At 42.2% G+C, this 24,235-nt stretch overlaps 1 protein-coding gene across 1 annotated transcript in view; it reads left to right on the top strand.

Moving 5' to 3' along the window:
- PSMC3 (proteasome 26S subunit, ATPase 3) overlaps positions 1 to 24,235 on the top strand; it is a gene marked incomplete in the record, with an annotated part of 1,066,102 nt that overhangs the window by 34,444 nt on the left and 1,007,423 nt on the right. The window contains 1 exon segment of the mRNA XM_044082888.1: positions 1,512 to 1,637. Within this exon segment, the coding sequence (XP_043938823.1) occupies positions 1,512 to 1,637 (126 nt within the window).

Raw genomic sequence — 24,235 nt, 5'->3', positions numbered from 1 at the left:
TTTCCCCAGTGTTTCTTCAGTATAGACGATTACTGGCAAGTCATGTCACCTCCTTGCAGGCTGCAGAAAGGTTGTTTTCATTGTACTGCATCAGATTGGTTACTGTTAATGTTGTTTAACAGTATCTTGGGTAAAAGCGTGGTTTCAGTAACAACCTTGTTTTCAGAGATGCAATGCCTTTTAGCTCTGAAGAACTTTGTGTAGCTGTTTTTGATGTCGGTGACCAGGTGCTGATCCAGGACAGCACTGAGTATTTTGCAGATGAGCTTATTCTGGTGAGTTTATGAGCTGAGGTGGGTATAAATGACTGCTGTTTTGTTCATTATAAAGATTTTATATTTCTGAGTCATTGCTCTTGACTTAGAAGTTAAAACAGCTTAGAATTGCTTAACCATGGCTGTAGTGTCTGGAACTGTATTTTAGGTTTTTTCCCTGTGGTGTTAGTTTCCTGCTATAGTTACAGTAAAATGGTCTAAATACTAATCATAGGGGGTTACTAGGCTAATGGCCCTGGGGCCTTTACAAGCCTAGCCAAGACTTAATCCCCAAAAAAGAAACGTCAGCAACTGTCTCCCCTGTCAGTGAGGGACACAGGTGGAACTTCTGGGACAAATTTGTGGTTTCCCATCCATTCATCAAGGTTGCTCTTGAGGGTCAGAGAGGTACTCTGTTTGACATGTATGGGAAGTCTGTTTCAGATATGGGGCAGGCTCTGTGAGACAAACCTGTCTCTCCAGCAAGTTTTGTTGATGCATATTAGATTTAGGACTTTCAAGCGGGTAATGTGCGAAGAGTTAGACTTACAGCTGTGGAGCATTTCTAGTAGGGCAGGATCTGATATTGCCTTGTAGGCGAGACACAGATCACCTCTGCGCAGTCTGTACAATACCGAGTATAGTGAGAGCGATTTGAGGCTGTTCACGTTCCCATTTTCTTCTTATTTCTAGCATATGATCTTGAGTGGTAGCCATAGTAAAGACCTTTTGAGTACATTTACGTGAACTGTGGTGGTGCTTGTAGATAGCATCTTGCCTTTTTTTTTTTCTTTCTTACTTTCTTTAAAAAAAAAAAAAAAAGAAGAAAAAACTTTTTTGTTGTCTGTATTTAGGATAGCAAAACCACTTGTTTTTTTTCCAGAAGAAATTCTTAAACTGTGAATTGGTGTGGAGAGTTCTTGTTAGAGGCTTTGGATAAGCCCCAGGAAGAATGCAGCATCTGCTTTACCATTATTGAGGAGTGTCATGAGGTGGTTATGGATGCTGGGGAGAGCAGTGTCATCCATTTGACCTGGATGAATGCAGCCCTGGTTGTCAGATGGTACAGAATTCTTCAGGGGGTGGTCGGACATCAGTAGCATTTTTTTTTTTCAAGCCTCTCCTTTAGTTTAAGAAGCAGGTTGCTGGACTTTATTACTGAAAATGTTGTGAATGCTGTTGCAGTAGGAGTGGGTGTGAAGTGACATTTCTACTACTGACCTAGTTCTTGTTTGTATTGTCTTGATTTAATTTTAGATTATGAAGAGTGAGGTGTTAAGGGTCACACATGAACTGCAGGCCATGAAGGATAAGATTAAAGAGAACAGCGAGAAGATAAAAGTGAACAAAACATTGCCTTACCTGGTTTCCAATGTCATTGAGGTGAGTTCAAAATCTCTGGAGAAGACTATGCGTATGTGTGCATCTATGTCTGTGTCATTTTTTTCTATCACTCCGTTTCTTTGCATGCAAAAAATAGGTCAGAGCTGGTTGTAGATCTGCTGTAGTAATTTTGCATGTTAGTCCACTGTCGGAAAACTGTGTTCTAACAGATAATGGTATGTTTTTCATTTTTGTGTGTTTTTAGGAGTGCTTTTTTTGCTTTGTGTTTTCCAGTAACTTCTGTCATGGCTGTCCCTAGGATTTCTTTACCAGTAACTTCTGTCATGGCTGTCCCTAGGATTTCTTTATTTCCATTTGTACTTAATGCCTCTACAGTTTTAGTTGCGTTTGCAGACTGTTATGGTTCCTATGGAATTAGAATACCCCTTTTTAACACCTTTATTGAATTATCACTTGTGACATGGGCACATTTTTTTGCATGTATTTCTCCTACAATTAACATTTTTATGTACTTTACTCCTGCCATTTTCTAAAGATCCCATTTCCTGTTCTTTTATCTCTGTTACAATTTTTAGTACTTCATGTATGATTGGTTTAGAATTTGAATTCCATTTTAGAGTAATTGCTATTCTGTCAGCTTCCAGAATTAAACTTAACAAGGCTTTACTATGGCTAGGCAGTTAAGATCCTGTATTCCCAGTTCAGAAACATAATTTCCTTAGTTGCACTCATTTGCTTGACCAGTACTCCTGACAGAGTACCTTCTTGGGAATTTTTAAAGTCTGCCAACTGGATTGTATACTGAAAATGTATATGGGTCTGTGTACCTCTTTCTTTCCCATAATACCTCCATTTGCCCTCTACCTGAGGAAAAATTCTGTGTAGTCTGCTTGGGGTGTAAAAGTACCTATGCAGACACCTCCAAGAAAAAATCCTAAATCTTCTAGACATTGTAGAATATTTGAGAACCATATCTATATAGATATTTATCCTCCCATTGTTTTTGTGAATTATATAATTTCTCTTCCCAGTCTCTGATCTCCTGTGATTGATTCCCATAGTTGGCATTCAATATTTTATGTGCCCTACTAATTATCCATTTTTTTAACAGCAGCTTCTGTTCTTGATTCAACTAAAGCATAGTCTGTGCAGGTCTTTCGCTTAGGGAAAGGGAAATCCTTTCCGTTTACCTATACTCTGATATCATTCTCTAGCCTGCAAGCCAGATGTCGTAGACTCTTCCAGTTCTGTTACCTTTTCCTCTCTCATTATTTGTTCCCAATGCTGTGGCTCCTTTGCCAGCTTCCTCCAGTATACTTCAGCCCCTCTTGTCTGTTCTCTTTACCCCCCAATTGCAGTCATCCCTATCGGCAGAATCTCCTTTGTCCACTCCTGTTTTGGCTTAGTTCTTAGTCTACTTTAAAAACAAAAACACTACATTACCAAAGGTGGTCTCAACAAGTAGAGAAAATGCAGGAAAAAGATGAGACGTACCACCAAGGCTGTCGTGAGACAAACATGTCACGTTAAAAAAACAAATTCTTTAATATAAACAGTAAAAATCCAAGTAGCATAAAACAAAGTTCTAGGGGATCTGAAGAAGGTTTTTACCGAAAGAGCTTATCCACCCTAGAACTTTGTTTTTTGCTACTTGGATTTTTACTGTTTATATTAAAGAATTTGGTTTTTAACGTGACGTGTTTGTCTCACAACAGCCTTGGTGGTGCGTCTCATCTTTTTCCTGGATTCTTAGTGTACTTTCTGCTACTTTATAAATATAATATTCTGCATGACTGTTTGTTCTTCTTAAGGGTGCGCATGCAAAGTCTTATTCTTTTTCCTCATTTCTTGAATTTCACCCTGCTTCATAGGTGTGTACTAGGCTAATGGCCCTGGAGCTTTTACAAGCCTAGCCCATAGGATTACCCTGGCATCGTGCCACCCGACCTTAGTTCCCAATGCCTCTGTCAAGTAGAGCCACTGGAGTGATCCCTGGGGTGAATATTCTATTTTCCATCCACTCATCAAGATCTCTCTTGAAGAGGTCCAGTGAGGCGCTCTGCTTGACATGTATGGGAAGTCTGTTCCATAGCATGGGCAGACTCTGGGTTATGAACCTGACCCTCCAGCTTGTTCTGCTGATTGTGGTAATGAGGTTGAGGTCTCCGGAGTGTGTAGTGCGGTGGGATTGAGATTTCTTTAGATGTAACATTTCTAACGGAGCTGGGTCAGACATGGCTTTGTAAGTCAAGCTGAGATCGCCTCTAAGTAGGCGATATGAGAGAGAATAGTTGTTTTTTTGAGTGTCTCCATATAGGACAAGTGTTTAAGGCCTAAGATCCTCTTTATGAGGTATTCTTGTGGCCTCTTCAGTTGTTATAGGTGTCTAGTGAGGTACATGCCAAATGGGGCATTGTACTCTGATTGGCCTAATGAGGGAAAAGTAGAGGGAGACAATGACCTCCTCTTCTTGCATACAAAACCCTTAGTAATGAGATGTGCCACATAGGACTTTCTGACCATAGTGGCAATGTGGTGGTCAAAAGAGAGGTTGCTGTCAACCTGTGTTCTCAGATCTCTTTTGACGCCTTCTGTGTTTATCATCCCTTTCCATCTTGAATGTATAAGACCCTTAACTTTGTAGCTGTAAAAATATCTTTTCAAATCAGGTAATCCTAAACCTCCTTATTCTTTTGGAAGGATCAACTTATCCTATTTGACTTTTGTCCTCTTCCTTTCCCTTCCCAGATAAAATCCTTCGACGTTTTATAAATTGCTGTCCACAACTTCTCCTCTGGTTGAGAAAAATATGCCAGACTTGTATATAAAACTAAAGGGACGATAAAAAAAAACATGTTTACTTCTTGTATCTTGCTATCCATATTTGTTGGCAAGAACTTCCAGTTTCCCAGTTTTTGTATTATCTTTTGTTTAGTCTCTTTGCTCATACCCTTAGCTGCCATAACAGCTTCCTTTTAACTCTGTACTCCTAAATACTACTACTTCTCATGTCCCCATAAATATGGATATTGCTAGACCAATTCATGTGTGCATAGTTTACAGCTATAGCCTTTGTTTTATCTCCATTAAGTTTATATCCAGAACTGTATCACTATGATGTTCTTCCATATCACTGTTGCAGTACAGTTTTCTTCACTAAAGGGATTCCCTGCCAAGGGTAGCCCAACGTCCGGCCAGTATGCCAAAGTCTTAGGATTTTAAGAACAGTGTACATCATACGTATGCTCCCTGCTCGGGAGAGTAGGGCATAAAGGTGATGCATGGATGTGCATACCTCAGAACTTCTTTGCCACCAGTCCGAACACCGTCTTCGATCGTCAGTCCGAATGCTCCTTCATTTGTGCTGGTTACCAAGCCATTTTCAGGTAAGTGCCCTGCTGGGGTTATCTTACCTTCTTTTCTTTTGGATTGCAAGATTACATTTCATCCAGAATGGGAAAATGTCTCTGTGGGAGACAGATTTCCCATAAGCACTGTCACAAGCATTTTTTTGTTTGTGTGTATTTCATGACTGTACTACATGTTCGATTTGTCAAGCGTTTGTCCCCAAGACCCTCTGTAGTTCTCTCTGCTTTTTGTCTGTCTACCTGGAGAACCAAAGTCTTAAGTTGTTGGCTCAAGGTGCAGTGGCAGAATTGTCCCGTCCTGAGGGTCAGCTGTCTGCCAAAATGACGAACAAAAAAGTTAGGTCTGATTTGTCTGCTGTACTGCCTTCCCCAGATGTCTCTCTCAAGGCTGGTGAAAGCCTGAAGGATTGACTGGTTGTTCCTTCGGGTTCCGCTGCAGCGACCGTATTGCGAGACCAGCATAGATCCAACTTGTCTTCTGAGGCTGTGCAGACATCTGTTGCGGATGTTGAGGGGGGAACCTTCATTGATGATATCCCAAGAGACCGAGGGACATTCCGCATATTCTTGTTCAGGAGGAGATTCCCACTACATTGACTTGTCAGTAAGGGTCCGAACCTCCTAATATCTTTAGGGCTAATGTCCCTCAAAAGGAAAAGCTGAAAACTAAACACATTTTCCCTGTTCCCAAAGATCCGCAACATGAATGTCAGGATTTTTACACAGGGTTGTTTAATGCACTCATGGCCTTAAAGCCTCCCCAGGTAGTTTCTGTTCCTGCTCCCCGTGGTCGTCTACTCCACTTTGAGGTCTAGGGAGCAGGACTCTTCTGATGAATACTTGGACTCGAGGGAAGAGTCCCTGGCTTAATTCTCTCAGATTCCTTTTCCATTGGACCATGGTTCTGATGAGAAGGGTTCCATTAGCCCAGATTCTCCTTTTGAGGGACTTTCTTTTGGGGGATACTAGGTCTCTTATGATGGAGTTCTTTAAATGGGACTGTAATCAGGTTTCTTATAAATAGTTTCTCAAGCTCCTGATTCCTTACGTCCAGCCCCTAAAAAGCCTGACTGGTTTAATAAGGTGCCTGATGACTGTAGGTTTCTCTACAAATGGTGACCCCTCCGTGTCTGTCTGTTTTGACAAACCTTCCAAGCTTTTGTCTTCTACTAAATTGCTTCCTTAGGACAAGGACAGTAGGACCATGGAACAGGTGGGCAAAAAGGTCTATACTGCTGCTACCCTGGCCTTTTGTGCTCTTGGTTAGTAGACCCATATGACCAGGTACGCCTTGGCTGTTCTTTCTCAGACCTATGTGGTTATCTCTGACCTCCCTGATTATGAGGCGAAGGTTTCAGCCCTCTCTTTCTTGCGATCCTCTTCTCAAGTGGCTCTCCATTCTATTAAATGTAGTTACGATGGAGCTGATGCTTCTAGAGCTGCTGCCTTTGGTTCTGTGTTGAGTTGTTACTCTTTGCTTCGACTCCAGCCTTTGTCTGATAACGCTAAATTGATGGATGCTCCCCTTGATTATAAAAAAATCTCTCTGGTTCTGCAGCTGCTGAACTATTTAAGTCCTTGCAAGAAAAGGGCAAGGCCTTATAAGAACTGAAGCAATTTTTTTTGTTTCCCCTGTTCCTAAATTTCAGAGGAATTATTCCTCTCAGCCTACATTTGTGCATAGACAGCCTTGCCCTCCTCCCGAAGTTAAGAACTGTTCTAGATGGGCTCTTGCGAATATGCTCAGGCTCCTACTACTCAGAAGCCAGCTTCTCTCTTGTCTTCTTCTCTCCATCCTAAGTAATGGTTCGTTTGTCTTTTCATCTTTCCCGATCTGTTACTAATTGGGTAAGGATCACTCCGGATTCTTGTGTTCTGTCCACCATCTGTCAGAGATGCTTCATGCTCTAGAAATCCCTTCCTTCCTCCTTTTCTGGGTATTCCTCAACCTCTACAGAAATAGCTATCCTTTTTTCCAGTTGTACTTCAGGGCCTCTTATCTCAAGACACCATCCAAGCAGTTTCTGCACCTCAAAGGGAGAAAGGCTTCTCTTCCAGAATGTTTTTGGGTTCCAGGAAGGATGACATCTGGAGGCCCATTCTGGGCCTTTCTCAACTAAATACTTTTCTGAAGAACTCTTCATTTCGAATGCTGTCCCTTCAGACTCTCATCTTCTACCTCAAGTTTTTCTGGTCTCTCTGAATCTCAAGGATACCTGTCTTCACATCCCAACTCGTCCCGGTTTCAGAAAATATTTGTTTCTCTCTGCTTTGTCCTTTGGCATCCCTATTGCCCCAAGGGTTTTCACCAATTGTGTGTCTCCTGTGATTGCCTTTTGCAGGATAAAAGGGATATAAATCTTTCCTTACCTGGACAACCTGCTCATTCAGGCTTCCTCTCCAAAGACCTTGCTTTGGCTTCAACATCTTCATTAATCTGTATAAACCAACACACCTTGTGGAACCAGACCTGATACCAAAAGAAGAGTCCAAAGTAAAATTCTTCTGTTTATTCACAGCCACAAAATAAGTCAAGAGCTTTCGTCCGCCACACTACAGGACTTTATCAAAACAGTTAACATCCAGTCACAAAGTGGTTTTATCCTTGAATTAACAGCATTTAAGTACTTATATAATTCAGTTATCCAATAAAAATGTTCATGAACTTTTAAAACATTCAAGTAGTCATTCTAAAATCACAATATATTAGTTGTTACCATTTCAAATGAAAGTGCTTATTAATGAATATTAAATAATTATTAATATGAATACAAAACAAGCATATGTTCAAAAACTTTCTATAAAAACTTTCACAGTTCATAGTTCAATCGCTCTTTAAGTATAGTTACAAGGCCTGGAGGGTGGGTGGCATTTAACAAAGTCTGCCATCTATACTCACTTCTATATATGTTATTTGACCAGTCCCCCCTCTAATATCTTTCTTAATAATTTCCAAGATACCAAAATGAAATCCTTGCCTAACCCCACAAAAGAGTATGTGCTTATATAACACATTGTTAGTATTGTGTCTCAGTAGCATATAAATGTTCATATATTCTTTTATGTAGGGATTTCTCTGTTTTCCCCATGTAGAACATGTAACAGTCTTGACAAATAACTATGTATACTAACCCACTGCTATCACAGTTCCCTTTTTTCAAGTAAATCTTTCTCTGGGGGGGGGGGGGGTCACCTACAATTAATTCCTTACCTGAGTAAATATAGGGACAATACTTGCATAAACCACAGCTAGTTGCACCTCCTTGGGTGGGTTATTGGTGGATGGGATTTTCAAACAAAAATTTCCAAGTTATGTCCCACCTTAGTTGTAAATAGTGTTTTTTCTCCAAGTTTGTTACTTAACTCTGGGTTACATTGCAATATTAACCAGTTGTGAGTCAAAATATCCTTGACTTTACCATCAGAAGTTCCAAACTGCGTAACCATAGTGTTGGTATATTCTTGTTCTTTTATTATTGTTTGGTCTCCCCACCCTATTTGTGGTTGTATCTTGACCTAAAAGTGGAACAAACTTGTTTCCCCACCCCCTCAGAATTTTGTCAGCTAAAATCGTAAACCATTTTTTTTGGTGGGGGGGGGGGGGTACCCTTTGGCCAGAAACATGGAACTCAAATTTCCTAGTTCTAATTTAAAATCTGTAATAGTGGAGCATAGTCTGGCTCTTCGGATCATCTGGCCTCTAACTAGGTTTCTTTTGATGTAATATGGGTGGGTACTTTCAAATGCCAAAAAACTGTTTGAATATGTGAAAAACTTTGGATGTAAACCCTTGTGTTTCATAGTTCTTTTTAACGGTGACATCCAGGTAGTTAATTTCTGTAGCATGGAAATTGTAAGTGAACTTAACAATATTCACAAATGCAGTTTATGTAGTCACAAAAACTTTTTACCATTTTTTCTTCCCTTTTCCATAAAACAAAAATATCATCCAGGTAGCGCAAGTAAACAAACCACCCTTCTTCAAAACCTGAGTTGAAAATGAATCTCCTTTCCCATGCTGCTACCACTAGGTTGGCATACATTGGGGCACAGCTTGATCCCATGGCAACACCTCTTAGCTGCCTGAAAAATTCACTTTCAAAACTAAAGTAGTTGTGCTGTAAAATAGTCTCCATAGCATCAATAATAAAGTTGAAAAGAGGCCCCCTCAATGTAGTATATTCTAATAAAGCCTCTGAAAAAAATTCCAATCCTGTTTCATGTGGTATGGAACTAAACAAGTCTACTACATCTATGGTAGAAAAATCCCTTGGATTCTAAAAACATTCTTGTTTAATTCTTCCAAGAAAGTCCCATGAATCTGTTAATACATGTTTAATAGGAATTAATGTATCTTTCAATAAATGGTCAATAAAGACCCCCCCCCCCCATTGAGTAAGTAGAACTGTTACGTGCTGCTATAATGAGACTGTATGGTGGGTGAAAAACATTTTTATGCACTTTCGGAATTCCGAAGGCAGTGGGGATGTATTGGTGGTCATTAAACAAAAATCTAAAAGTTTGTTCATTAATCACACGCCGGAAATAAACTATCTTCCAGGAATAGCATTAACTTTTTATGAGCTATGTCTATTTCACCTCTGGAAACTATTTCATAGTGATCTGTGTCATAGAGTGTGCTTGCTGTATCATTCACATAATCTTCTTTTTCCACCAAAACCACCCCACCCCCTTTATCAGGTCTCATCACCCTATATCAACCTGAATCTCTTAGATCTGAAGTAGTTGACTTCATTTATCTGCAACCTGTGGGTATTCAGATCCGGCAACATTTTTTTTGAGCATCTGCTCTAAGCTCCTCCCCTTACCCATAATCCCTCACATCTCCTACCTTCCCTCCGATCTCGTTTGCCGCTTCATGCATACGCATTGTGGTCTCTCTAGCTCCAAGTTGTGTATAGTAAGTGGTGCTTTTTGGTTTATATTTAGTGTGTGAGTGTAGTTTGTTTGTGGTCAACCCTTTCCTCCCCTTTGTCGTTCGTCAGTTTTTTGTTAAATAAAAAAAAAAAAAAAAAAATAGTTTAGAAAGTTTGTTGTTTCTGAGGTAGTGTAGGCCTATCCAACCCTTGTGTGTGTGCATTTGTTGGTTTAGTTTTGGCTGAGTGGTGTGGATGGCTGATAAGCCCAAACAACATTTAAAAAATGCACAATGTGTGGCCACAAGCTTTCACCGGCTGATGGCCACACTGTGTGTGTTATTTGCCTGGGTGTTCCCCACCTTAGTCTGCCGTGTAGTGTATGTGCAGGGTTCAACCCCAGGGTGTTGAGAGGAAGGCGAAACTGGTAGCTAATGGCCTGCTACCAGTTTCTGCATTAGATACGACGTCTTTGACATCGGCTCCAGTAGCAGACCAACCTCCCCAGGCTGGGACTCAACCTCCCTCTAAGCCTGCTGAGTCGGGGACTAAAACAAAGGATAAGGACGAGAGAGAGAGAAAAAAGGGTGGAAAGGCACCACAAACTATCTCCGGAGTGGGAGCCATTTCCCAGTCCACTTTCAAAAATTGTCAGGACCACTTCTCCTCGACTCCATTCCCCGAGGTTTTCCCCAGAGCTGAAGGAGCCTTCGGACCAGCGGCTTTCTTCGTGGTCGTCTCACAGACCAGCCAAATCTGAGTCGGTCGACTTGGAGTCTCTTGGAGCTTGACGTGGACAGGATGATGCGGAGATTCATTTGGACCCAAATCCAAATGGGAGTCTTGCCAGGCCCCTCTCCGACCGGAGAGGGGACCCTCCTATGCCCTTCTTCCATCCAATCTCTCCTTCCCCAATCCGACCTGCGGTTATGGGGTTTATGGATCTGAGGATCCTCGGAGCTGGGGGTTCGGCACCGATGGTTCCTCCAACCTCGACGCCAGTGATTTACCTTTAATTCCTTGGATCAGGCTTGTTTGGATCCGAGCAGCTCTCATAGCTGAGAACGGGGAGCCGGATCCGAGGGAACGGAGATGTCTTCGGCTCCGACTTTGTCAGATCCGAGCCATTCCTTCAGAACCCTGGCTATATTGGCCTCTACCCAGATCTGCACGACAGAGCCGGGGAGAACTTCTTCTTTGTTTGTTGCCAAGGAGGTGCGCTCTCCTTCGGCCTTCGATGTGGTGGAGAGGGTTCTCTCCAAGGGATTGAGACCCCAGCCCATTGCCCCAGGCTCTGCCCAGGCTGCTGTGGATTTGGTCATGACTCCCATCAGCTTGTCCCAGGGACAGCCCATGCTAGAAGACCTCCCAGGTGGATCCCGTTGTGGAACCCTCCTGTGACTTACGAGCCCTCTTCAGAGAGTCCCACCGAGGAGGCTTCCCATAAGCATTTGTGTAAGAGGAGGCACATGGACTCTCCCAAGTCCCTCACAGAAGTTACTGACTTGGATGAAGGTGAGGGTTCCCCCAGATCACCTCCCGAGGATGTCTCCTTTGGGAGACCTCATGGAAATCCTCCACCAGAGGGGAGATTGGTCAGCCCCAAAACCCTCTATGGACGAGTCAGTATTCCTGGAGGCCTTTGGCATGGGCCCATCTACATCCTGGGTGTCCCCTCCTGCAGATCCATTAGTGGATCTTATTACCACACGGGCATGGAAGGAGCCTGACACCATAGAGCCAATACCCAAATGCCCATACAAGATCCTTTCTCTTCCCACAGACAGACAGGCGTGGCACAAGGGATCCCCTGTGGATGCTATGGTGGTTGCAGCTGCCACCAAGAGGGAACTGGCTCAGAAAAAGTCTTTGGTCCACCTTCCAGACAAGGAGTCTAGGGAGGTGGATCGGTTTGGGAAGCAAGTCTTTTCTTCAGCAACATTTTCCATACGAGCGCTGAATTATTTGGCACACGTCATTCGATTCCAGCGATACCTAGTCACGGAATTCGCTGTGTCACCCCCAGAGTCTGTCGCCAGAGGGCAAGCGTCTGTTCTCGGCAAAAATGTCGACTCTGAAATCAGTTTCAAACACGTCTATGCGTCTTTCCCATGCCACGGCAGGAGCGGCTGGGACCGGCGTAGCTATGAGCCGGCACGCTTGGCTCAGACTGTCAATTCGCGGACCCCCTTCAAGGCGTCATTCACAAATGCTCCCTTTGACGGTTCCTCCTTGTTTGGGAAGACCGTTTGTGACACCCTGGTCCAGAGCGAGAAGGACTGGAAGACTCTGTCTGCCATCTGAGTCTGCTTCCCTAGCCCTCAGAAATCCTTTTCTAGGAGTCCAGAGAGGGCAGAAGAAGATGTGGTTCCGAAAATCTCAGTTTTCTCAGGACAACTCATCCCCTAGAGGCAGAGGGGGACAAGGCAGACGCTGCCCCAGAGGCAGAGGGGGCCTGAGGAACTTTGGGTCTAGGGAGACCTTCTTGGACAGACCCGCACAGCAATCCTGAGGGGTTGCCCGACTGTCCTACTCTGGAGACAGTCTGGGGAAGATTGTCATTGCACCTAACAGCTTGAGAGTCCATTACGACGGACCGTTGGGTGCTCCAAATATCCACCGGATTCTCCATTCCGTTCATTGTCCCACCTGTCCATTCAAAGCACCTCCCGGATGTTCCACCCGCTCAAAGGGAGGCCGCAGCGCACGAAATTTCAAAAGCTGCTTTACAGTCGGGCCATTGAATCGGTCCCTCCAGATCAGTCCGGCTTAGGCGTTTACTCCAGGTTCTTTTTAGTGCCAAAAAAGACTGGGCACCTCAGACCCATATTGGACCTGTCAACCCTGAACCTGTCTGTAGCCAAGCAGAAATTCCTGATGGTCACCTTGCAGTCCATTCTACCTTACCTCTGAGAATGTGACTAGATGTGCTCGATACACCTCCGTGACGCTTACTACCATATTAAGATTTGCAGAAGCTCCAGGGGATTCCTTTGCTTCCAGCTGGGAGCCCATCATTTCCAGTTCAGGTCCCTACCCTTCGGTCTCACCACAGCCCCCAGGGTGTTTACCAAGGTTATGGCAGTCGTAGTGGCTCACCTGAGACTTCAGGGAATTCAGGTGTTTCCTTACCTAGACGATTGGCTCCTCGCTGCTGTCACAAAGTGTCTACTTTGCATGGCCAGAGACTCCTTCCTGCATCTTGCAGTCAATCTAGGGATTACCATCAACATCTCCAAGTCCTGCTTGAACCCAACACAGACCTTGGAATTCATAGGAGCATGGTTGGACACTCTCTACTATTGCAAGTTTTTCTCACCTAGGACAGTGTCCAGAACCTACGGGCCCATGTGTCAGTGATCCTCGACCCCAGGACGCCAACAGCGAGTGACTTTCTCCGAGCCGTAGGTTTCATGGTCACAGCAATTTCAATCCTTCTCTGTGTGCGCCTTCGCATGAGGGTGCTTCATTGGACCCTAGCAGTTCAGTGGTCTTGGTTAGATCTCCCAATGGACTACCCAATACGAATCAGCAGAGCCTGCAAGATTTCTCTTTGGTGGCTCCAGTCACTGGAAATATTGGCAGGTCGTCCCTTAACACCCCCAGCCCAAGCCACAGTGATCACAGATGCCTCCCAGCTCGGGCGGGGGGACACATTTTGGGGAGGACGGTTCAAGGCACGTGATCCCAGACCGAGACCAGATTGCATATCAGTGTTCTGGAGATGAGGGCTGCTTTTAGCGTTGCAAGCCTTTCATGCTGTTCTTCCCCCGGGGACAATTGCAGTTCAGTCAGACAACATGTCTGTTGTCTGGTACATCAACAAACCAAGGATGAACCAGATCTTACCCTCTCTGCCGCGAGGCCATGAGAGTGTGGGAATGGTCTATCTCCACCAATCGGTTTCTGACTGCAATGCACATCCCGGTCCGCTCTAACATTTTAGCGGACAGACCGAGTCGAGCTATTCTAATGCCATATGAGTGGTCTCTGAAACAGTCAGTCAAGGAGATCTTCCTCGTGTGGGGTCACCCTTGCTGCGATCTCTTCGCATCTCCTTCCATTCTTCGCTCTAATCCCTTCACCAGGGGACTCTCCAGAGATGCTCTCGTCCATGCTTGGCCTCCCAGGTTACTGTATGCCTATCCCCCGCTACCTCTCATTCCGAAATTTCTTCAGAAAGCTTACCGACTGGGGTGCAGAGTGATCCTCATTACCCCGTTCTGGCCTTGTCAAGTGTGGTTCCCCTTCCTGTGGTCTCATGCTCTTAACTCCTCCACGGATTCTGGATCCCTACCTGGATGTCATCTCTCATCCCTTGGGCATCAGTCCGCCCGATCTGGGCAGCGTCAAGCTGACGGCTTGGTTGCTCCAGTTCCCTTGATCGCTTGGACTCCCGGTCTATCAGCTTCAGTAGAGAGTACTTTGGTGGCATCCCACAAAGCTTCCACTAGGAAAGTTTATTGCAGAAAATGGAAACGTTTCTTTAATTGGGCTTCTCGGAGAAACCTAGATCCATTTACAGCCCCGGTTCCTGCAGTGTTGGAGTTTTTGTCCTATATTTTCAAACAAGGGGCTAGTTCCTCCACAGTGAAAGTACAACTGGCAGCCATATCTAATTTTCATGTCTGCGAAAATCTGAATGCTCTGACCTCTTTGAGATTGTGCAAGGCCTTTCTGAAAAGTACTTTTCTTTTGGTCCCCCGGTTAAGGATTCCGTCCCTCCTTGGGACCTTACCCTAGTTCTACAGGCATTGGTGGCACCCTCATTCGAACCAGCAGCATCAGTAGATTTGAAATTCCTGTCCTGGAAGAAAGCTTTTCTAGTGGCCATTACCTTGGCTAGAAGGGTTTCTGAGATCCAAGCTTTGTCTGTCATGCCTCCTTACTTGATCTTTCATAAAGACAGTGTTTCACTTCGCACAAACCCTTCTTTCTTACTGAAAGTTGCTTCTGAATCCAATATTAACCAGATGATTAATCTGCTTGTGTTCCTTCCAAATTTCCAGAACAAGGGTGAGTATAAGCTGCATTTGCTAGATGTTCATAGACAGCTTTGTTTCTATTTACACAGGATTAAACAATTCCGTAAGTCTGACCAATTATTCATGTCTTTTTCCAGACCCTTTTTGGGCAAGGCCATTTCCAGGGTCTCCTTGGCTAGATGGATTACACAATGTATACTGCAAGTCTGTAGGGATAAAGGCCTGTCCCCACCTGGTCCTATTAAAGTTCATGCTACCAGATCTATGGCAACTTCTGCTGCGTTTTGGTCTGGGGTTTCTCTGGATGATATCTGTGCAGCAGCGACCTGGGCAAGGTCACATACATTTATTTCTCATAAGTTGGATTTGATCTCTAGAGGGAGAGCATCCTTTGGCTCTGCGGTGCTCAGGAATATTCTTCCATGAGGGCCTCCCAGGAGTTTTGCTAGCTGGGGACTCTGTCCCACAGGTTGCAGATAAATGAAGTTAACTACCTCAGATAAAGAAGTTATGTACTCACCATAACGTTCCATCTGAGTAGTTGTACTTCATTTTGTGCAACCGTCCCGCCCTCCTTCCCCCGAACCTGTTCTAGGTTAGTGTTATTGAGTTGCTAATTGTTTGATTAGTGGCAAACTCGATCTGAGGGAAGGTAGGAGATGTGAAGGATTATGGGTAAGGGGAGGAGCTTGGAGCAGATGCTCAAAAATGTTGCCGGCTCGGATCCGATATGAATCCGAATACCCACAGGTTGCAGAAAATGAAGTATAACTACTCAGATGGAACATTATGGTGAATACATAACTTTTTTTTTTTTTTTTTTTTTTTCCAATTCTAAGGCTTCTGTGAGGTTGAAAGTTTTATTTTTATGCAAGTAATAGGCTTGGTAGATTTTCTTTGTACATATTCTTTCGAAATCCACTAAAGTAGGATGTATAGGTGGGTTGTATAAGCTCTCTCTCTTGAATCTATTACCTGCTGGGGTTCTTTCTGCCTCTTGTTTAAACTGTAGTTGAAAATTCAACTTCCTAATATAAATTTTTCCATGTCTGTGTAAATATAAACATGGAACCCTTGCAAACAAAATAATTCCCCCTTAAATGGTGAAACACAGGGTTGTATCTGTGTGTTTAAATTCAGTACCTGTTCCCCTTCCTGTTTTTCCAAAACTGTCTTTGCCCTTTGGGCCATTGTCCCCTTGGTGTCTGCGGTCTCCCTAAAAAATTATTATTGTTTTGGTTTCTGTTCTTATTCAGAATTGGAAGAGGGAAATCTTGCTCAAAAACATCTGTCTCACCTTCATATAACACTGTTTCGTAGTTGTTAGACTCCTTTCTCTCATCATATTGGCCTATCCTAACTTCTGCATCTTGCCTGTTCTGGTTAAAAGGGGGGGGGGGTCATAATAACGTTTTGGAAGTGAGTATGCTTCCTTGTGCTGATAGTCAAGTTCATCTCTCCTTAGTTTCCTTAACACATTTTCTTTAACTTCAGCCCTGTTAAAAATATTATCATATTACACTTCAGAATTCATAAAGCAATCATCCTCTACAATATTTTGATTTAACACAATTTCATCCATTAACTTTTTGAGTTTTACTACTGTTAAGTTTAATAATAATATGCAACAGCACTAAGCCATGCCGGTCAAACATGGCTAAGTTCTTCCTGCCTTGCTTTAATGCCATTTGGAAACTTATACATACGCAGTCCTTTGGGTACTCTTTGGACCCAAATACATTCTGCCAAATAGGCATTAATTTTTAGACTACGTACCGTGTTCATTTAAGTTCAAATGTACGCAAATGTGTGTTAATATCTGTTGGTCTGCTAACTGTCTCCTGTCTGCGAAAATGCAAGTCTCTCTTAATCCATTGTTCAAACCGCATGGTTGTGTTAGAATTAGTTTGCTTATTAAAGTTCCCTTGGCTGCATGGAACACTGTTTGTTGGTTTGTGTTGAACAAGTTTGTCTCGGACTGACTACAGCAGCTTTTCCTGTTGACCTTAATCCACTGGAAGTCATCACTGGGTGCATGGGTTCATCTGCAGCATGGTCTCTTGGGAACTGTAGTTTATCCAGGGTGGATTGCATCTGCTGGTATTCTGATGCCATTAGTTTTATGAGATGAGTTAAATTACTGTCATAATTCACTGATGAAAACTGTAGCAATTCCTGCACTGGTGAAACTGGTGTAAAATTGTTCAAAGTACTGTTGTTGGTATCCATGACAATGGTATCAATTAACCATTATGTCAGGCCACGATAAAGGCAAGGTTTGTTTCCAAACACGCTCCAAAACACCAAATACACAGAAAAACGTTCTCTGTAGAGAAAAAAAAAACTGTATAAACCAACACCTCATGGAACCAGACCTGATACCAAAGAAAGAGTCCAAAGTAAAATTATTCCTTTTATTCACAGCCACAAAATAAGTCCAGCGCTTTCGTCCACCACACTGCAGGACTTTATCAGAACAGCTAACATCCAGTCACAAAGTGGTTTTATCCTTGAATTAATTAACAGCAATTAAGTACTTAAATAATTCAATTATCCAATAAGTGTTGATTAACTTTTAAAACATTCAAGTAGTCATTCTAAAATCACAATACATTACCATTTCAAATGAAAATTATTAATGAATATTAAGTAATTATTAATATGAATACAAAACAAACATATGATGATCAAAAGCTTTCTATAAAAACTTTCACAGTTCATAGTTTAATCGCTGTTTCTTTAAGTATAGGTACAAGGGAAACATGGTCATTCAGACCTGTAGGATGGGTGGCATTTAACAAAATCTGCCATCTGTACTCGCTAATCTATTTACCTCTTACAAAGCCTAGGGTTTACGATACACTTCCAGAACCAGAAATCCTTTCTCACTCCTTCTCAGGATTATGTTTTTGTCATTTGCAGGCTCCTCTGCTACCACCCGAGGCTTTTACACCAATTGCCTTTTTTTTTTTTTTTTTTTTTTTTTTTTCAGTCCCTTCTTCCTCAGGTCTCATTTACAGACAGGGAATTTCTAAGGGCTCTGGGAATTATGGTTTCCACCATTCCTATACCTCTTTCCAGAATTCATATGAGGAAACTGGTTACTGAAGTCAGTGTGACTCCAACACTGTCATCCTTTCGGCTTTCTAGTTCCTCTTCTTCCATCTTCACGCTAGAGCTTCAGTGGTGAATTCATCAGCTGTCACTCAACCCAGGGCTTCCTTTTTAAGCCCTAGGTTCCCCTCTCTGGTATTTTTTTCGATGTTTATGAGACTGGTTGGGTTGCTTCTTTCGACCCTCTCAAGGTTCAGGATCTTTGGCCATTCGTTATATGGGCGACCATATCAACTTAAAGGAGATGAGGGATCTCCTCCTTGCTCTTCAGGCCTTTCATACAATTTCTCTTCCAGGGCCTCTCAGTCTTTACAGACGATAGCACAGTGATGTGGTACAGCAACAAACAAGGGGGAGGCGGACATTCTTACCTTTTGTGCAGACTAGCTCTTCAAATTTGGGATCTGGCTGCCTGATATCAGGTGACTGTTCAGGCTGTTTATATTCCTTCATAACAAAACATTGTGCTAGACTCTCTGTCCAGGTCCAACACAGGCTCACCAATGGATGCCTCACAGAGATGTGTTTCTGTACATTGTCCAGCAGTGGAGTACTCCTCAGATCTTTTTGCCTTCCCTCTGAACAGACAACTTCCTCTTTTTTTGCACCAGAGTCCCAAGTCCTCTGGCATGGAAGTTGGATGCCCTGTCTTTTTCTTGGAAGGGGATGCTTCTCTATGCCTTCCCTCCCCTTCCTTTCATATTGAGGGTCCTGCTCAAAATAAAGCAAAACTCCCCCAAAATCCTGTTAGTGACTCCGTACTCCCTTTTGGCCCTGACAGCATTGGTTCCCGCTTCTGCACCTTGCCAAGGACAATCACCGCAAGTCACAAGTTACCTCAAAAGATAGGCCTTCTTGCACAAGACAAGGGGTCTCCTCCATCCTCACTTGTCCACTCTTCAAGTGACACTGTAAGTGATAAGGTCTTGATCCCTTTTATGCACCTTTTTTTCCGAGGACGTGCTTATGGTTCTGCAGACGTCCTGGGAACCCACTACCAGGAAATCTTACACGTGCAAATGGAAGAGATTTTCTGTCTAGTGCCTTTCTTGTAACCAGGATCCGTTTTCTTTGGGGATTCCTCTAGTACTGTCTTGTTTGTGTGTGAATTGCTCCATGGTGGGTTGGCATATTCGTCAGTTAAATCTCACCTTTTTTCTCTTTCTCCTTATCTGCCTTTAATCTCCTCCCTTGGCTTCTAGGTTTGAGGTCAGACAATTTCTTAAAGGTGTCCTTTCATATTAGCCCCCCCCCCCCCCACCAGGAAACCTATTCCTCCTTCCTGGAATCATAATTTTGTTCTTGAAAAATTTGACTCTGGCTCCTTTTGTGCCTGCAGCTTCAGCTTCCTTGCAGCATTTTACATGGAAGACTGTTCTTCTTTTGGCCCTTACTTCAGCTAAAAGAGTATCTGAGCTTCAGGTCTTTATGGTTGTTCCTCTTTTTTTAGTTTTTCACAGGGACAGGTTGTCTCTTCGTACTAATCCTTCTTTTATGCCGAAGGTGGTTAATGAATTGTCCCTGAATCAATCTATTAATTGGCTCACATTTTTTCCTTCTCCTCAGTCTGGTAGTGAGACTGTTCTTCACACCTTGGATTTGCATAGCCAGCTAAGCTATTACTTGGATAAGACTAAAGCCGTTAGTTAGTTTGAGCAGCTTTTTATTTATTTTCTTCCTATGTCTCCAGGTTTGGCTGCTTCTAAACAAACCATTTTTTCTTGTGTCTCTAAGGCCATTTTTTTCTTTTTGTTACTCCTTAAATGATGGGAAGTGTCTTTCTGGCTCTGTAAAGACTCATTCTACAAGGGCTGTGACTTCCTCTGGTGCTTTTTTCCAAAGGATTGGATACCACTTCCATCCTTGAGGCTGCTACTTGGACTTGTTCCAGCACCGATACTAAGCATTACAAATTGGATGTTGTTTCCAGAGCAAGAGTTGGCTTTGCCAGGACTGGCTTACATGGATTTCTTGCGGGCTTTGCTGGATTTCTCCTCCCAAATTTCCTCTTGAGATTTTGTGCTCTCCCTTTAGTGAATACTGCAAAAGTACCATAGAAAGACATAGTACAGTTGTGTACAATTTTACTATAACAGTAGGTGTCCTTCTCTTCACTGTTATAGTATTTGCTCCCTCCCTCCTCTGCTGTTTCTTTACCCCCCCTTCTGTATGCACATGTCCCTCCTTTTCTTTTTGGATTGTTGTTCCTCCTGGGGCTTTTTCATTTCTGAGGTATGTATGTCCATACGTCACCTTTATGCCCTATGCTGTGGAGAGCATACATGTGTAGCACATGACATTCTCCAAAGCCTAAGGGTTTGGTATACTGGCCCAGCATTGGTCTACCTTTGTCAGGGGATCCTTTTAGTGAAGGGTACTGCAACAGTGAAGAGAAGGACGTCTTCTGTTATGGTAAGATTTTGCGCAACTGTACTTTCTGGATTTTTTTCCATACCAATTATATCCTTGCATTTCTGAGTCCCTTATTTTCTTTGCCAATGGCTCTCAACTGTAAAGCAAATAAAAAGTGAAAGAGTAAACCCCTGCCTGGTTCCCCTTTTCAGGCAAAGAGAAAACCCTCCAACTTTAATTCTTGCCTCTGATCCTTCATGTGTCACCCTTTTTGTTGTTGTTGTTGTGTCTTTCGGCTTTTCCTGGTTAGGGGTTGCCACAGCGGAACTCCGGTCCGCTAATGATTGGCAGTTGATTTTTACGTGCTGAGTATCAGGCCCTAACACACAACCTTCAACGAAGGTACGCCCATTCACGCATGTCTCCACAGAAGACACTCTAGCTGAGAATCGAACGGGACAATGTCTTGCTGTGAGGCGACAACGCTACAGCAGCACCACCACCGCGGATGTGTCACCCTGATTAACCTTATTGTATTGTGGAAGGCTGATGCTTCCATTGCTCTACTCATGAAATCCAGCTTACTCTGTAGAATACTTTCTTTGCATCAAGACCCACCAATGATAGTGGTATTTTTTTTATTTTCTACTTCTCTGTAGATTGTCATTGTTCTGTTAATGTCAAATATTTATCTCCCCTCCACAAAACCACACTGATCCATATTTATCAATTTTGGCATCGCCTTTGTCATTCTTTCAACTAGTATAGATACTGGAGACCTGGGTAAGAAGTGTCCATTTATCTCCCCACCCCCAGTGTAAGTCTTTTTAAATTTAATTCTGGTGTATGCCAAAAAGCAATGACTACAAAATGGAAATGCAAGTCTAAACCCAACCATATTTGTGAGTATTATAACAGAGGTAAAAGAACTGGAAGTTAGATTCTTAGAAAAGGATAAGAGTAAATTACATGGAAAAAAAAACAGATTGTAGGGTAAATGCATGCAGATTAATGTTTTAGAGGAGTAAGGTTTAGAGGAAGGCAAAAATTAAGCAATTTGTGTGATTATATTCTTCTGCACAGTCATCAATCCAATATGTCATGTATAGTGTTTGCAAGTAACTGTGAACACGTTAATATGGTTTGTTTTCTTAGGTGATAATTCAATAAAGGTGTTAAAATAAAAAAATATATATATATAAAAAAATCTTAAGCTCCATAATAGTAGGTTTTGGTGGAATATAAATAAATGCCAGAGTAATCATCCTCCCTTGACAGTAGTCCCTTACAACCACAAATCTACCATGATATTATCTGCTGTCCCATTTCTAGCAGTATTGGATCACTTCTAGCAACTAGTGTATTTACTTCCCTTTTTCTTTGTCCCTGATACTCTGCTGAATATTCATCCTGAAATCCATTCTTTGTCAAATTCACATACTCATTTATTTTCAAATCTGTCTCCTGCATCATTACTATAAACTAGAAATGTTCCAGTTCTTTTATCTCTTGTAATATTCACTACTACAAATATGGTTGGTTTAGACTTGTTCGATGTTTCTTAATACAGTTCAATACTCTCTCTTTTTTTGTCTAGCTGTAAGACCATTTACATTCCAAGATGATATGATAGCATAGCCATTATGATAATATGCAGGAGTAATCGCTAGTCATATATGACAATTTTTTGAATGTATGCTTCCAGCTTTTGTGTTACATGCACACAGTAATGTTTGGCAGGCTGATCTTTTATACAGCTGTTTCTTCTTCTCATCTCAGTTTGAACCCATGCCAAGTTTTTCAAGACCTTTTGCTTCAGTGAAAACCCTCAATCAAAAAGCTAACTTTTCAAAACACCCCTGTCTCCTGTTAACTTAGAACAACCACAAAAAATATGTACTGCTGTAAAAAAGGAAGTTTAACCCTCCAGATAGGAACCATTGTCTCAAATCGATAGCTGCAACCCATGGGCACTACCTAGCCGAAATTTAATGTTATCCATGCCAAAGCACATGCTACAGTCTGTGTTCCCACTTAGACTGATTGCAGTCTTTTTTTTCCCTTTATCTCTAGTCCCCTCTCGGGTGTGAAAAAATGTATTGCATGCTTTCAGAAATTATCTTTTAGCCCTAAGAAAAAGTGAACTGGCTGTATTTAAATACAGCTAAATCATACACTGTTTATTAAATACATTAAAAGTATTGTCTCTTATTCAGTGCTCATAATTTCAGACTTTATTTTTCACTCAACTCAGTCAACTGCTTGCCATTGTACGTTTTAATTTTGTATTCTCAAGCAAGGGAATACAAACAGAGCTCTCAAGATTAATTACACCTAAAGACAGGTTGTTTTCATGGAAAAGTTCTCAGCAATGAATCTTTGTAAGTTTCACTGAGAAAAGACTATATAGCTGCCTTCAGTTGCAGACTTCTTGACTACCACTGAATATTTGATAATAGAAAAAAAAGATGCTAATATCCTTGCAGATGTGAGAAGCATTTTTCATGGATGTCATGGGCTTGTCTTTTTTAAAGCCTACTTGCTTACAATAAACACCTTTTTATAGTTTAAACTAAGGATGTTAGACATTTACTGTTGTTAAAAATAAGAGAAAATATCTTAATTCTTAATGTAATGTAATCAGTGCACTTTTTAAAGCCACCCCTACCCCAGTAGCCTGTGATCATCTCATATTATATCTGAGCTTTGGCCGGCTAAGATCTACCTGAAATCAGCTGGACAAGTATGTGAATTTAAGTATACTTTTATCTGCTCTTTTTCGTATAGTACTGTATTTAATTTATCTGTGTTTCTCACTTGTGGCTGTCTCTCTACAGAGTACATGTTAGAATTTCTGTGTAGCCATTGATAGCAGTGGGGGGTAGTTTCACCTCAACACGGATATTCTGTCCTGCCATATCTAAACTTTACATTTTGGGTCATCTCTGCTTAATATCGGAGCTTTGGCCGGCTAAGATCTACCTGAAATCAACTGGACGTATAAGTGAATTTAAGTACACTTTATCTGCTCTTTTTCATATAGTACTGTATTTAATTTATTTATTTGTGTTTCTCGCTGAATATTAACTCAACTGAAGTTGTGGCCATCTCTCTACAGTTAGTTCCCCACCCACCCTCCCTGTTCTTGTTTTGGTGTTAATGTTGGTGGCTTTGAAATTGCCTGCCCCTCTTGTAGATTTGTATTTGGATACTCCTCCTGGGCTCATCTCATTTGCTCACTCAACTGAGTGCAGTGAGATCATATTCTGATTTCGGGCACTCCTACTGTATACAAAGAGCATTTGGGAAGGACAACCCCTGTAGCCTCTTAATCCTGTTCTGTTCCCTCCCTCATAAATAATATATATATTTTATTCAGCTGCTGCTACTGTAACTGCCTTAGTTGCTGTTCTGCGTGCTGTTATCTGTTCAGTCACTCTTACTCTGCACTTATTATTGCTTGTTAGTAGCCTTCTAATTTACTGCCTTCTGCACTTGTTTTTTAGTCATTTGTTAATTTAATTGCATTTATTTGAACTGTATTTACCGTAGTGTTGCTACACACTCGCATGTGCTGGCCTGCTCTGCAATTTGAATTGTATTTACTGGTGTTTTAGCTGCTTTTTTGTAAAAAAAAAAAAAATTCTAGGCTTGTTTCCTGCCTTTCCTGTAACTAGTCTAGCCCAGATACAGACTTGCTGTATCCAGGGCTGTTGGTAACTTCTGAACCCCCCAGGCATTTCTGTGTTGGAGGGAAGCCTTCTAGCTTATCTACCACAGGAAGAGTGGGTTGTGGCCCAGAAATTGTAGTTCATTGGCCATTTGGGCAGTTTTTCCATCTCTTTCTACTTTCTGGTTTAAAAGCCCGTTTTGTGTTTGGTCCCCGCCTTTCCTGTAACTAGTGTAGTCCAAGTACAGTTCTGTCGCTTGAAGCTTCTAGC

The sequence above is a fragment of the Protopterus annectens genome, chromosome 9.part0, assembly GCF_019279795.1.
Source record: "Protopterus annectens isolate FY-2018-M chromosome 9.part0, PAN1.0, whole genome shotgun sequence".
Classification (NCBI taxonomy): Eukaryota; Metazoa; Chordata; order Ceratodontiformes; family Protopteridae; genus Protopterus; species Protopterus annectens.
Note: the sequence above shows the minus strand (reverse complement) of the source record. Positions and strands in the feature narration are given on the sequence as shown.